This window comes from Antechinus flavipes, chromosome 4 (assembly GCF_016432865.1).
Source record: "Antechinus flavipes isolate AdamAnt ecotype Samford, QLD, Australia chromosome 4, AdamAnt_v2, whole genome shotgun sequence".
Taxonomy (NCBI): Eukaryota; Metazoa; Chordata; class Mammalia; order Dasyuromorphia; family Dasyuridae; genus Antechinus; species Antechinus flavipes.
The window spans coordinates 368716801-368731241 of record NC_067401.1 but is presented as its reverse complement, the minus strand read 5'-3'; the positions used below and the strand labels follow the sequence as shown (position 1 = coordinate 368731241).

At 33.9% G+C, this 14441-nt stretch overlaps 1 protein-coding gene across 3 annotated transcripts in view; it reads right to left on the bottom strand.

Moving 5' to 3' along the window:
- Positions 1–317: 317 nt before the first annotated feature.
- GPATCH2 (G-patch domain containing 2) overlaps positions 318–14441 on the bottom strand; it is a 452239-nt gene continuing 438115 nt past the window's right edge. For all 3 annotated transcript variants that reach the window (XM_051998289.1, XM_051998291.1, XM_051998290.1), the window contains 2 exons: positions 7007–7195; positions 318–897 (listed from right to left, as the gene is read on the bottom strand). In XM_051998289.1, the coding sequence (XP_051854249.1) occupies positions 851–897; positions 7007–7195 (236 nt within the window). In that variant the 3' untranslated portion in view covers positions 318–850. The remainder of the gene's footprint in view (positions 898–7006; positions 7196–14441) is intronic.

Here is a 14441-nt window from a genome sequence, read left to right as displayed (position 1 = left end):
GAAGGAAGATAACAAGCAGGTGCATAATAAAAAGATCTGCTAAAACATTTATAACAAACGATTTTCTCCATCTATAATCATGTTATCACATGTTTTATATGAAACTAAAGAAAACTAAAATGTAAAAAGCATTTGAATTAGACCATACAAATCTAGTCTAGTCATGAGAGGTCTATGCTGGAAATGACACAATTCTGAGGGTCCTGCAGAGTTTATTTTTAATACAGTTATAAGGAGGATACTAAGTTCCCAGAAAAATTATGGACAGAAAAAATGGCAATCAAGAAAGTCTTAATAACTATCCACCCATGTACACATTTTCCAATTGTTGCAAAATCTTTATTAGAATAATACTGAGAACATCCTTGATTATAAAGTAGGAAAAAAGAGAAGTTTGCAGAGAAATTGTATGGCACATTACATTTTACAGCCACACAACTGATTCAGATTTATGAAGGATATAAGATACCACTGTGCTTATTATTTGTTTACTATTGTCTGGACTAGGATGTGATGTATTCAATGGATATCTTCAACTATTCATACATATACCTTAACAGACATCAAAGATGGGCAATGAACTGAGTTCATAATTAAATCTGCAACTGGGGTAGATTTTATTTTGTTTATACTTAAATGTGTTCTTGATGATTCTTCATTAGAATATAAGCAAACTCCTTATGAGTCGATTGTTTCAGTCTTGATATTTTTCTTTCCAGCAAGTAGTATTGTATCTAGTAGTATCACTTAATATTTTTTGACTAATTGGATTATGGTTTGGAATTTTGCATTGTTTCATTATTACAAAGTTCTCTTCTGAAACAAACATTTCCCCAACCTATTTTTTAAATTACCAAATAGTCTTCTTGACTCTTGAAGTATCATTGTTGTAGGTCACTGAAATGACAATGGAAAGATATATGGTAAGTGTGAATAAGGTAAAGTATTCTACCAACAATAATTTTGTATTAGCAAAAATGTATGTAGTTACAGATATATATTAATAGAAATGGGGTGAGCTAACTTTATAGTAATAATACTGATAATATGTCAGGTGATCTAACCTATAGTAATATTAATATTAATAATATCAATCTGAGGGGAAGGACATGGGTATTCCTTATAATACGAAGTGATCCAAAGGAAGGTCTCTACCACTTTGGTTTATATTTTGTGATGGAATTACATACAGGATATTTGGAAAGAGTTGCACAGGATAAGGTGTGGATGAATTATGAGCTCTATTGAAGAAAATATCCACGCATTAATGAGATCATAGATCTATTGAAGTATTATGTATTCAAATTCCCTAAATAGGTTTGAGATTGCACAATAATGTTTATAAAGTGCTTTGTAAAGTTTAAAAGTGCCATATAAGTTTTTGCTATTAATACAGTATTTAAAGAATCCTAGTTTTATCTGTGTAGCCACTGCCTTTTCTCAGAGCAATGCAAACTCTTTCTCCCAAACATCTTCATCTTAGGAGATAGGTTTCATGAATTGTTATATATCAAATAAACTATCCTTTTATGCTTAGCTAGGTCCTCTGGCTAAGTTGATTGATAGATATCAAGTCTATTACAAAAATTTTCTAGCTAAGTAGGATCACCCAGAGTTGTATTTTACTGACATAATCTTTAAGAACTTAAGGTCACTTCCATATCATAATGAGGCAATAGGACGGACTTTAGTGACAATTTAAAAGTATTATTCAAGCCATTTTAATGCCACTGTTACTTTTGTCCACATGGGAGTGTAGTCTGAATTTTTAGGTAAGAGTAAGTGCCTAACAAATCTAATAGTTAAGTCTAGATTAGATTTCAATAAATGTCATAATTTTTGTGTTAAGACCAAATCTGTGGATAATTTACCAAGTTGATTACAGCTGCAGCTGGGGTATAAGAATAATGCCAGAAGAAAGAACAAATAAAAAATACATATATTTTCTAGTGCTCCACATTTACTTATAGATAAGACCCAACTAGTTTGACCATTGTTGTAGAACATGGTCAATAAACTAACTAGAGCCAAAACAATTATTTTATAAGGATTATTGGCCAAACCAACCTAAATGGTTGGAAAGGCTATATTGGGCTAGAACCTCTTAGTACCTGTTTAATTTTTTTATTAAAGCTTTTTTATTTTCAAAACATAAGTATAGATAATTTTCAACATTCACCCTTGCAAAACCTCGTGTTCCAAATTTTTTCCTGCCCTTAGCCCAACTCCTCCCAGAGAGCAAACAATCCAATATATGTTAAATATGTGCAATTCTTCTATACATATTTCCAGTTATCATGCTGCACAAGAAATATCAGATCAAAAAGGAAAAAAATGAGAAAGAAAATAAAATACAAGCAAACAACAACAGAGTGAAAATGCTATGTGGTGATTCACACTCAGTTCCCACAATCTCTCTCTGGGTGCAGATGGCTCCCTTTATCACAAGACCATTGGTACTGGCCTGCATCATCTCATTGTTGAAAAAAGCCTTGTCCATCAGAACTGACCATTGTATAATCTTGTTGCTGTCATATAAAATGATCCCTTGAGTCTATTCACTTCACTCAGCATCAGTTCCTGTAAGTCTCTCCAAGCCTCTCTGAAATCATCCTGCTGGTCATTTCTTATAGAACAATAATATTCCATAACATTCATATACTACAGTTTACTCAGCCATTCTCCAACTGATGGGCATCCATTCAGTTTCCTAGTTTCTAGGCACTACAAACAGGGCTGCCACAAACATTGGCACACGGGGGTTCCGTTTTCTCCTTTAAGATCTCTTTGGGATATAAGCCCAATAGAAACACTGCTGGATCAAAGGGTATGCACAGCTTGATAACTTTTTGGGCATAATTCCAGATTGCTCTCCAGAATGGTTGGATTCGTTCACAACTCCACCAACAATACATTACTGTCCCAGTTTTCCCGCGTCCCCTCCAACATTCATCATTATCTTTTCCTATCATTTTAGCCAATCTGACGGGTGTATGGAGGTGCCTGTTCATTTTCATAAGGTTTTATTTCACTAATAAACACTTAATGAATACCACTTTGGGCAGATGATTGTAATAAAGGTTCTACTAGGTACCGTATATACTCGAGTGTAAGCCGACCCGAATATAAGCGGAGGCCCCTAATTTTAACCCAAAAATCTGGGAAAACTTATTATATCAGTAGGTTTAGGTAGCGCACCGGTGCCCACGGAGGAGGAGAGTGGGTGCCGGTATACGTATGTAGAGCGGTTGCCAGCATTAGTATACAGTCCAGTTACCGACTGTGACACTACAGGAACAGCCGCATCACCGTAGCAACGGCGGGCCCTGTAGTATCACAGTTGGCACTCGCGCTGTATACTACACAGCAGGGGGGCATTCAAAGGGATATTTACACATGTTTTATCTAGTGACTCGAGTATAAGCCGAGGAGGGGATTTTCTGCCCAAAAATTGGGCAGTATATACGGTAATAAAAAAGAAATACAAGATGTTAGCTCTGCCCTCAAGGAGTTTATAATCTAAGTGAATTGCATAAAGTGTTTCTTCCTTAAATTCCTGATCCATTTGATGTACAGAGAAAACTCATTTAAAAGATATAGTATGTCAAGGACAAAAATGTGCTTAACCAGAAAATGTCTTTTACACTTTATTTTTTTCCATTTTCATTGAATTGTTAGCACAGCCTTCTATATACCTTTAAATTATTTTTTGCCCATGTAGTTTTATTTTAGAATAACAATCTTAAACATTTCTACAGAAAAAAGAACACAAATGTAGTGGGAGAAATGGTTAAAACAAGCATGTTAACAGTGATTTTTTCCAAATATTTGTTCAAAATGAAATGGCTATCAAATCAACTGTTCAATTAATGACAAATATATCAGTACACAGTGTAAAGATAATAAACATAGGAACATAATGCATATTTTAAATTCAATGCATGTATATCAGAAGGCACATGTAGTGACACATGCACATATACATATAGGTACACACATATATTTCCTCTCAACTATAGTTTTGCTGTTGGTAGATGCCATAGTATAAATTGGAAGGCCTTTGTAATCAAGTGTAGAGATGATTCAATTAGTTTCAGATAGCAATAAGATTTTGAAAAGCCTTCCATATTATTTTAAAATAAAGATAACTATATTTGAGTGTGATAAAACCTCAATATACTGAAATTTTGGGAAAAAACTGAAATGTGCAGTACTATCACAGTCCAATTTAGTAGTACTAACTGATAAAAAAAATTGATGGAGAACTAATTCAAAGGCATTTTGCGGCAAAACTCTCAATGCCATTGCCAGAGAATGGGGTAATCTGGCAATCTGAGAGTAGATTAATGTCATTGTAAGATCTTTGTATTTCTAAAGTTTCCACAAAGATTTTTAATGCAATCAATTAGGCCAATAAGAAGGGTGAGAAGCATTATCTTATGCCAATATAGAGAAAATATCTTGCTACCTTTCTATGGAGAGACAAACAAGTCATTCTAAATTACACACTTCACTGAATGCTTTGGTCCTATAGGAATCATTAAGGGCAAAAAACCAAACAAACAAAAAACCAAAAACCTACCAAAACCAAAAAAAGAAAAAAACAAAAACAAAAACACACCTGTGGTAATGTCCAAAACATCATTTAAATTAGAATGTTTTGTGCTTTAACAGAGAAGGTTTGATTGAAAATAAGAATCTTCCACATTTCAGACCTGAATTTGTACACTGACAAGTCACCTTGGATATCTTTCTGCCACAGGAATGGTGAATTCATGGTGAATTAATACAGACTCTGGAGCAAAGATGCGGGTGCGTGTCAAGTCAGCTTGGGATATTCCCATGTCTCCGCTCTGAACTTTGGTTCACATGTGTTTTTAAGTATTTTAAATTCTTGGTGTGCCACACATAGTATATCAATTCTGAAGGATGACAGCTATTTTACATTCAATGACATTAAGAACAAGGTATGTGTCACAAGTACCATGGTTAATTACAAGGACCACAAGGGCTTTATGTGGTTCCATGCTAAGTCTTAGAGCAGCCACTTTATGTGGAAGAAATGATTCATCTCACGAACACAGCAATAAAAACAAGCTAAGATTGAATGCTGCCATGCACAATTGTAGACTTCATCCAAAACAGTTGCTCACTACTAATTTTTCCCTTTTGTGACTGAGTTCTCTAGAATTCTGCATCCCAGACAATGAAGTTGAAAAACAACTATTAGTCAAATCTTGATCACTTAGGGAGAGAGACAATTCTACCATGAGTTGAAAAATTGGGATTTTCACAATTCTAGAGCTGTAGAAGTCTCAGATAATGACATTTCTTAAAACTTTTTCCCATTATGGCTGAGGATGTTATATGCTACCATTTTTTTTAAAGCCATAGACACATTTTGCCCAAGTCACCTTTCTAAATGTACAACATACAGATACACAGACACACAGACACACAGACACATACCTAATTTCCTATACAACACACTTGAACATTCATAAATAAACCAGTTCCTTTGTGCAACATGAATATTTGGCTAGCAGTACAAAAGAGCGAACTATTATCACCCTCTCCCTCCTGCCCTTTCTACTCCCAGGGCACTCCCCATCACAAATTCAAAAGAGGATAATTCTTAAAAGAAATGTATGTATTTGGCAAAAACTTTCAAGGCATTTAAAAGCAGGCCCATCTCTTCCAAATCATCACTATTTTCTTCAGAGGATGAGGAAGTGGTAGGTTGAGTGTGCTTGTGTTTTGATTTACAAAAACGTTTGAGAGAAGCCTCCTAATGCACTACCCTGACATTTAGTCATCCATAAAAACTCACATTTTAATAGTATTATTAATACTACTTTAAAAACAATAAGAACAGGGTAGAACACAGAATAGTATTTTATATAGATGAAAAGTGTGTCTGTATTTAGCGCAGTACATGATTGGTGAATACTTGGATACTACTAAATCAGGCACATAATTAAAATGCCTGTCCTGTTTGATTTTAAAGGACCAGCTAGTTTTTTTCACTTGTCTGGCTGTTCCCTTGAATATCTCAGAATTTACATCTTGGGTAGGTCACTAATGGAAATCTCTCTATTTCCAGGACTATTAGAATCAATTTTTTATTCTAAGGCCTTGCTGCAATGATCACAATTTAAAATCAGTTTGGTATAACTGAGTTATCTTAAGATGAACTTTTTTTTTTAAGGGGAAGAGAGGTAGAGGCTGGTCTAAATTAAGAGATCATACGGCTCAGTCAGGGTGAATTTAAAAATATGTTTTCATTCAACATTTGTCCATTTTAGATCCTAAATGAGGTAAAAATGCACAAAAAACTGCATTTCAGTAGTGTTGAGGGCACTCAGTGGTGATCTTTTATCAAGAGATGATAATGTATATTTTTTGTCTTAATTTTCTAGGAAAATAAGTAGATATTGGTTGTCATGTATAAAAACTGTATAACATGTCAACTTAAGATGGGGACCTGATGGGTGTCACTCTACTAACAAATCTTCTCAAAATGTCAAACTCAAGGAATATGGAGCTATCACGATTACCAAAGAAGTATCTTCCTATACTTTCTAGTCTTCTGGGTTAACTAACATTTTGGATAATGTGAAGAACATAAAAAACTCATTCACATAAACATGTTTGCATATGCATGTTCCTCACATGCCCCAGGTAAAGGTGTCTGCAATTGCTTATTTCTAAAAGTCTTAATGAGAAAAATGGGCTTTATTTTATCACTATAAGTTGATTTAAAATATTCAAAACAAGCACAATTAGGATTCCACTTTAGCACCATGAATTGTGACTGAAATTTGTGTCCCACTCATGAGGTAGGACTAAACACCAAAGGAACTCTGGTGTGGTAGATTTGAGGCATGTTGGTTGCTGCTTCATAAATGGAAGCTATATTGTACATTGAAAACAACTAGATTTGTGGGAAATATTCTAAGTATACCCTCATCTTCTTAGGCAGATTTTCCTGATTTGGAGACATTACTTGGTGGTGTGGTATTTTGTCGGCTAAATCCAAGTCCTAATCCTTTGGGCCTCTGCATAGCCTGTATTGGTTCCGACATCCCCTTGCCATCTCTTCCAAGACCTGTCCCAGGTGTCCAGCCCATGTTCTGAAGCATTCGGTTTCCAATGTTGGTCTCTGGGATTGGTTGGGCATTTTCACCTACAAGTCCTGCATTAATGATATAAACAACATTATTAAGTACTGCCATGAGAAGAAATGAGGACTGCATCAATTGAGAAATATTATTCTTCTGATTGTTACAACTGGATAGGAAGCTGGGACAATTTGCTTTTGTATGCACTGACCTCACAGAGAACTTGAATGTGAAAACTGAGCATATGTATTACATGGTAGATTCTGGAAATAACAAAATAAGAACAATTCAATTACCCCACCCTGACAGATAAGAAAATACTACTAAATCTCAAGGACCTAAAGAACTCCCGGACTCATCTGTTTGTTATGGCTACAGCACAGCTTTGCCTTTCTTGTATGAGGTATGATTTAAGATTTAACAACAGGTAAAAAGGAAGTGTATGACAAAACTTATATAAACTAGAATCTAATTAGCTAAGGATTCCCCTCCATCCTTGCTTCAGAAAGACTGAGATTAAAATATACCCATTATGGATTTGTTAAAAAGGAAAAAAAAACAAATCTTTGAATCCAGTGTACTTTCTTATAGCAGTAGTTCTTAATTAGTTGGTCATTGCCAGGGCTCATGTTCTAGCTTTTTCCTTGGTTCTTTGGGGAAACTTATTTAAATTCAATAAACATTTAGTGCCTACCAAATGCATAGCTCTGTGTCTAAACACTATGAGTATAAACCTAATAGCTTCCCACTTTTACCCCATCACTGCCTTGTCATGATAGAGGAGCTTGTATAACTCAACGAAACTATGAGCTATAACATGCATAATTGCCTAAGATAAGTCATAGTGCAGAGTTTTGACCAAAGGTGATCCAGAAATGGCAAATCACTTCAGTATCTTTGACAAGAAAACCTCATGAAAGAAGAGAAAATGGTAGGAATAGAAGCTGAAGAAATTAGAAAGAGGTGATAAAAATACACAAAAGAACTATATAAGAAATATCTTAACATCTTTAATCATGATGGTATGGCTACTGTTCTAGAGCCAGACATCTTAGAGAATTAAGTCAAGTGGGCCTTAGGAAGCATTGCTAACAAAAAGGCTGATGGAGGTGATAGAATTTCAACTGAGCTATTTACAACTCTAAAGGATAATGCTGTTAAAATACTGCATTCAATTTGGAAAACACAACAGTGGCTACTGCCCTAGAAAAGATCAGTTTACCTCCCAATCCTAAAGAATGGTAATACCAAGGGATGTCCAAATTAATAAACAATTGCATTCATTTCATAAGCCAACAAAGTTATTCTTAGGATTCCATAAACGAGGCCTCATCAATATGTGAACCAAGAATTACAAGAACAAATTGATTTTTGAAGAGGCAAAAGAACCAGAGACCAAATTGCCAACATTTACTGGATTATAGAAAAAGTAAGGGAGTTTTAGGAAAAATAAATCTATTTCTTCTTCAATGACTATGTTAAAGCCTTTGAGTGTGTGGATCACAATGAAAGGTGGCAAGTCCTCAGAGAGATGGGAGTTCCAGATTATCTTACTTGTCCCTTAAGGATCTTACAAGGAAATCAAGAAATAATGGTTAGAAATGAATAAAACAATTGATTGGTTTAAGATTGGAAAAGAAGCATGACAAGGCTGTATAATTTGTCAACTTATTGATTTAATATATGCAGAGTATTCCATGTAAAATGCCAGGCCGGATGAATCAAAAGCTGAAATTAAGGTTTGAAAAATATCAACAATTTCGGATACATAGATGATATAACTTGATGTACAAAGTGAAGAAGATCTAAGAAGCCTATGGATGAGAGGGAAAAGGGAGATTATAAAGGCTAGTTTGAAGCTTAACATAAAATTAACAAACCAAACCAAACTAAAAGACGTACTTAAGATCTTGGCAAATGGTCCCATCATTTCCTGACAAATAGAAGGAGAAAAAAAATGGAAGCAATGTCAGATTTTATATTCTTGGGTTCAAAGAACTGTAGACAGTATCTATAGTCAAGAAATAATGAAATAGAGCCTATCTGAGAGACTTATATTCTATTTAGTAAACATAATTTATCACAGATCATTTGAAGCAGAGAGAAAAATAGCAGCTGGAGGTACTGGTAGAGGTTGCACAGTAGAAATGACAGGCACTAGAGCTGCTTTTGAAGAAAAACAAGAATTTTGAGAAGAGGAGATGAGGTTGGAATATATTGTTGGCATGGTACAAATACACAGAAATAGGAAAGAGCATGTTGAGATTAGGAACAGCTTGGTTGTACAGTTTGGCAGGAACATTATATGAAGAAATAAATACTAAAATACTAAAAAAAAGTAAGAAAGAAAGATATACTAAAAAAAAATACTGAAATAAAACTAAAAAGAGAAGTGGGAACCAATGTGTGGGTTGGACTAAAGGAACAAATGGAAAATTCTATATTGTGTTTCTGCCACAGTGAGGAACCACTTATGTTCTTGAATAGGGAATGATGTGGCTACATCTTTCTCTTAAGAGATATTATTTTGGAAGCTTATATGGAGGATATAGATTAGACAGGAGAAGGGAAAAAATTAGGAAACTATTCCAGCAATTTCATGGAGAGGTAATGAATGTCAAAACTTGTAATTTGAAGAATGGGACTGATATATTACAGAGGAAGAACTGATAAGGTTTGGCAACTGATTAGAAATGGGGAGGGAAAGGGAAGCTCTTCTCAGTGTTAATACTGAGTTTATTAGCCTTGGTGACAGAGTGTGATCTCAAAAGAGATAGGATAGTTTAATTTTTGTTTTTGGCCAGGGAAGTGAATTAATAACTTTTTGCTAGATTTATATAGTGCTTTAAGCTTTATAAAGCACTTTATACATGTTATCTCATTTGGTCTTCATAACAACCCTGTAAGAAAGGAGCTATTATTATTCCCACTTTGCAGATGAGGAAACTGAGATAGTGGAAAACCCCAGAACTGGGCTGAGTTCAACTTTATTAGATACTTGAGGCAAGATTTGAAATCAGGTATTCCTGACTCCAAATTCAGCATTCTAACCATGGTGACATCTAGTTGCCTATAGAAGATGATTAATTCAGTTTGGATGAGTGTGAAATGCTAGTTGAGCATTTAGAAAGTGCTATTCAACTGGCATTTGAAGATGTGAGACTAGAATTTGGGAGCAAGAAATTAGGTTTGGAAGCATAAATTTTGGAATCAATTGTATGATGCTAATTGAACCCATGAGAGTGGATGAGGTCATGACAGAGCTTAATGTAGGGAGAGAAGAGAGTTTAGTATAGAGCTTTTGGGTAGTTAGATAACTGGGAGGTTGGCATTTTAAATGTTTATAAAATATAAGGAAGGGGTAGAATTGGGTTTTCGATTCATTGCCATTTATTTAGAGGTAGAAGAAACAGTCACAGTAGGAAACTCCTTGAATCTTCCCTCTCCCTCTCTATCTACAACTCTCTCCTTTTAGTAGATTCTTTTCCGTAATTATGATGAGATGAGAACATGGACAGGAACTGCTGTAGCATCCTCTCATCTTCACTTCCATAGTTCTGTTTCCAGTGTCTTTTTGATAGCATTTCCTTTTCAGCATCTTTCCCCCACCACAGTTCCCTATCAGCAAGCACCGCTTATGTCACTTTTATCAATAGTAAAACTGTAAATAAAGACAAAATCATCTACTTAACACTCTATACCTTCACTATCTACAATTCCATATTGTGACAATTAATGTTCAGAACAACAAAACTAAAACCAATGAACTAGAGAAACCTTAATTATCAAAGTAACATGAAATTATGTTCAGCAAGTTATATTTATGAAGAGATTATTTAAGCTTTACTTTATCAGAAAATCCTCTCAAAAAGAGCATTTCATTTCCAAAGTATTTCAGTAAATTAAGATTTTACTATACATTGCTAGCAGGCCAAATGGGGCTGAATTAACTCTTCAGTTGCTAGTATTTTTTAAAGGAAAGATATACTAATTTATTGATGATTTCTAACAATGGGAAAGGGTTAATGATAAAGGAAAATAAAATATATTCCTCTTCCTCCTTCTTTCTTTTTTGTTCCAACACTCTCCCCCAGGTGACAAAAGTGAATTGATTTCATTTTAATAAAACTTTTTAGTGTCCACAGAATACCTATAGATAGTTGTGATCAGTTTTTAGACTTGGAACACTTGATAGATCTTGATTTATGTGGTTTTAAATTTTTTTCCTACAGTTTTTATTTCCTAATTAGTAGCAATAAATGTTCTAACATATCTCCTCAAGCACAGCTTCCAACAATGAATGCCAGGAGCAGACCAAAGATTGGCCAGCTAGGATTCTAGGAGGTGTGTCTGGCACAGTGCCTCTGGAAAGGATTGCTCTTGGATGTGGTGGTAATGACTTAGCCAGAAGCAAGAGTCTATCTATAGCAGGCACTTCATAAAAAAAGAAAAAATTGGCTAGCAAAAAAAGGAATTCTAAATCATGGAAAAACTAGAGAAAAGCATTTCAAACAACAGTATGTAGAAACTCCATTCTTATCCCCATGGAAGCAAAAATGCTTATAAGAAATGTCACATTGGGAGTGGGAACCCTAGTAATAATTTCAGGATTGAAAAACACTTGTGGCGTTCATAAACTAGTATCTGGTATGGAAGAGTAGTAAGTATAACTCTTTTCTAGATCATACTATCTTGGAAGAGCCAAAAACTTTCCATTCCACATAATTATCTATGAAAATAATTGCACAAGAAATTGAAGCTTGAGATAGTGCCCCTTCCACTGGAAAAGCAAAACTCCACTTTAGCATTGAAAACTGAGCAAATAACAGAAAAGAATTCTGATTATAGAAAGGAACCATGATGACAAGAAAGATCAAAACACACAGTCAGAAGAAAACAAAAAAGTCAAATTCTTGCATCCAAAGCTGCCAAAATATCAATTGGTCTCAGGCTATAGAAAAGCTCAAAAAGGATTTTTAAATTCAAATGAGAAGTAGAGGAAAAATTGGGAAGAGAAATGAAAGTGATGTAAAAAAAAATCATGAAAAAAGAATCAACAGCTTGGTAAAGGAGCATAAAAAATACTGAAGAAAATAACACCTTAAAAAAAAAATAGGCCAAATGGTAAAAGAGGCACAAAATCCAATGAAGAGAAAAATGCCTTGAAAAGCCGAATTGGCCAAATGGAAAAAATATATATAAAAAAAATCACCAAAGAGAAATACTCTTTAATAAACAGAACTATTTAAATGGAAAAGAAAATACAAAAGTCACTGAAAAAAATTTCTCTAAAGTTTGACTTGGAGAAATGGAAGCTTTATGAAACATTAAGAAAATCAAAAGAATTTAAAACATAGGAGAAAATATTAACTATCTCATTGGAAAAATAAGTGGACTGGAAAATAAATACAGAAGAAATAATTTAAGAATTACTAGATTACCTGTAAGTCTTGGGGACAAGAGCCTAACCATCATCTTTCAATAAATTATAAAAGAAAATGCGCTGATATTCTAGAACCAGATAGTAAAATAGAAATTTAAAGACTTTATCAATCACTTCCTGAAACAGATTCTAAAATAAAAACTCCTAGGAATATAGAAAAATTTCAGATTTTCCAGATCAAGGAGAAAATACTGCAAGCAGTCAAGAAGAAACAATTCAAATGTTGTGGAATCACAATCAAGGTAACACAGGCTTTAACAGCTTCTACATTAAAATATTGGCATGTTTGAAATGATACTCCAGAGGGCAAAATAGTTACAATTATAAGTAAGAACCCCCTATTCAAAAATAGCGAGTATAATCCTTCACGGAGAAAAATGGAAACTCAATAAAATAGAGGATTTTCAAGCATTTCTGATAAAAAAGATCAGAGCTGAACAGAAAATCTGACTTTCAAATACAAGACTTAAAAAGAAGCATAAAAACTAAACAGGAAAGAAAAATCAGAAGGGATTTGATAAGATAAAACTTTTTATGTTCCTACATGGGAAAATTATATTTATAACTCCTAAAAATTTTCTCATTATTAGAAGAGCCAGCAGAAGTACACATAGACAGAAAATAAAAGTGTGATCAGCAGGATGCTCTCAGAAAAACACATAAAAATTTATATGAATATGTGATGTGGAAGAAAATGAGCAGAATCAGGAGTACAATGTACATAGTAACAGCAACATTGTATAATTAACTACTACAAATAACTTAGTTATTCTCAGAAATACAATAATCCAAGACAATTCTTTAGGACTGATTGATGAAAGGTACCAGTCCATTTCTAAAGAAAGAACTGGCAGAGCCTGAATACAGAACAAAGATATTTTTTCTTTATTTTTTGATCTGTTTTCTTTCACAAAATGACATATAGACATGTGTTTTGTATGACTACATATGTATAGCCTATGTCAAATTGCTAGTCTTCTCAATGGGTGAGGAAAAAAGAGAATTTGGACCTCAAAATCTGAAAAAAAAAATTGTTAAAATTGTTTTTACATGTAATTGGGGAAAAATAAAATATTAAATAAGATTTTAAAAAAAAGGAATGCTACATTGGGCCCGAACAGATGAATCATGCTATTCCAATATTTGGCTATGATATTTTGGAGAGCATGATGTTGACCTCTAAAAATTAAAGCTAGGTTCCAAACATCCATAATTTCACCATATGTGAACATAGCAAGGAAATGTGATTTTATGAGATCAGGGAGCCCCCTCCATTAATATAGATTGCATTCCAACTTAACTATGACTTTGAAAATAAGGAGTAGGGAATTGATCAAGGCACAGTGAGGTTTATTATTTATCTAGGGTTAAAGACTAACGTAGGAGTCAAACTCAGGTCTTTTTGTTTCCAATTTTAGCACTACTCACTACATCAAACTGCCTCTTATAATTTGGTTATAATAATCAATTAAATATTTCTCATCAATTTATTTATGTTATTTTAAAATATTTTCTGAATGTTATATTATTTGTTAGGACTGAAAACCAAATTAATGTTGCAGTTTTTATACTGGTCATTCCAAGAATGGTTTCCTCAGGTTCAACATGACTACTGGATTTGCCAGATGCAACAAGGGTCAGTCACAATGTGATGGGGGGAAAATATTGATATAAAGAAAAGTTTGCAATGGCTGGAACCTAACAGCAAAAGGACTATCCTTGACTAACTTCATTCTTTGTGGTCAAAGACCAAAAAAAAGTATAAAAAAAATAACAATTGAGCACCTGAGGTGCTAAAATTTTTAAGAAGTGCACAATTTTAAGTGCACAAAACAAGGGAAAGTAATTTGTCAAAAGGCTTGCTTAATATAATAACA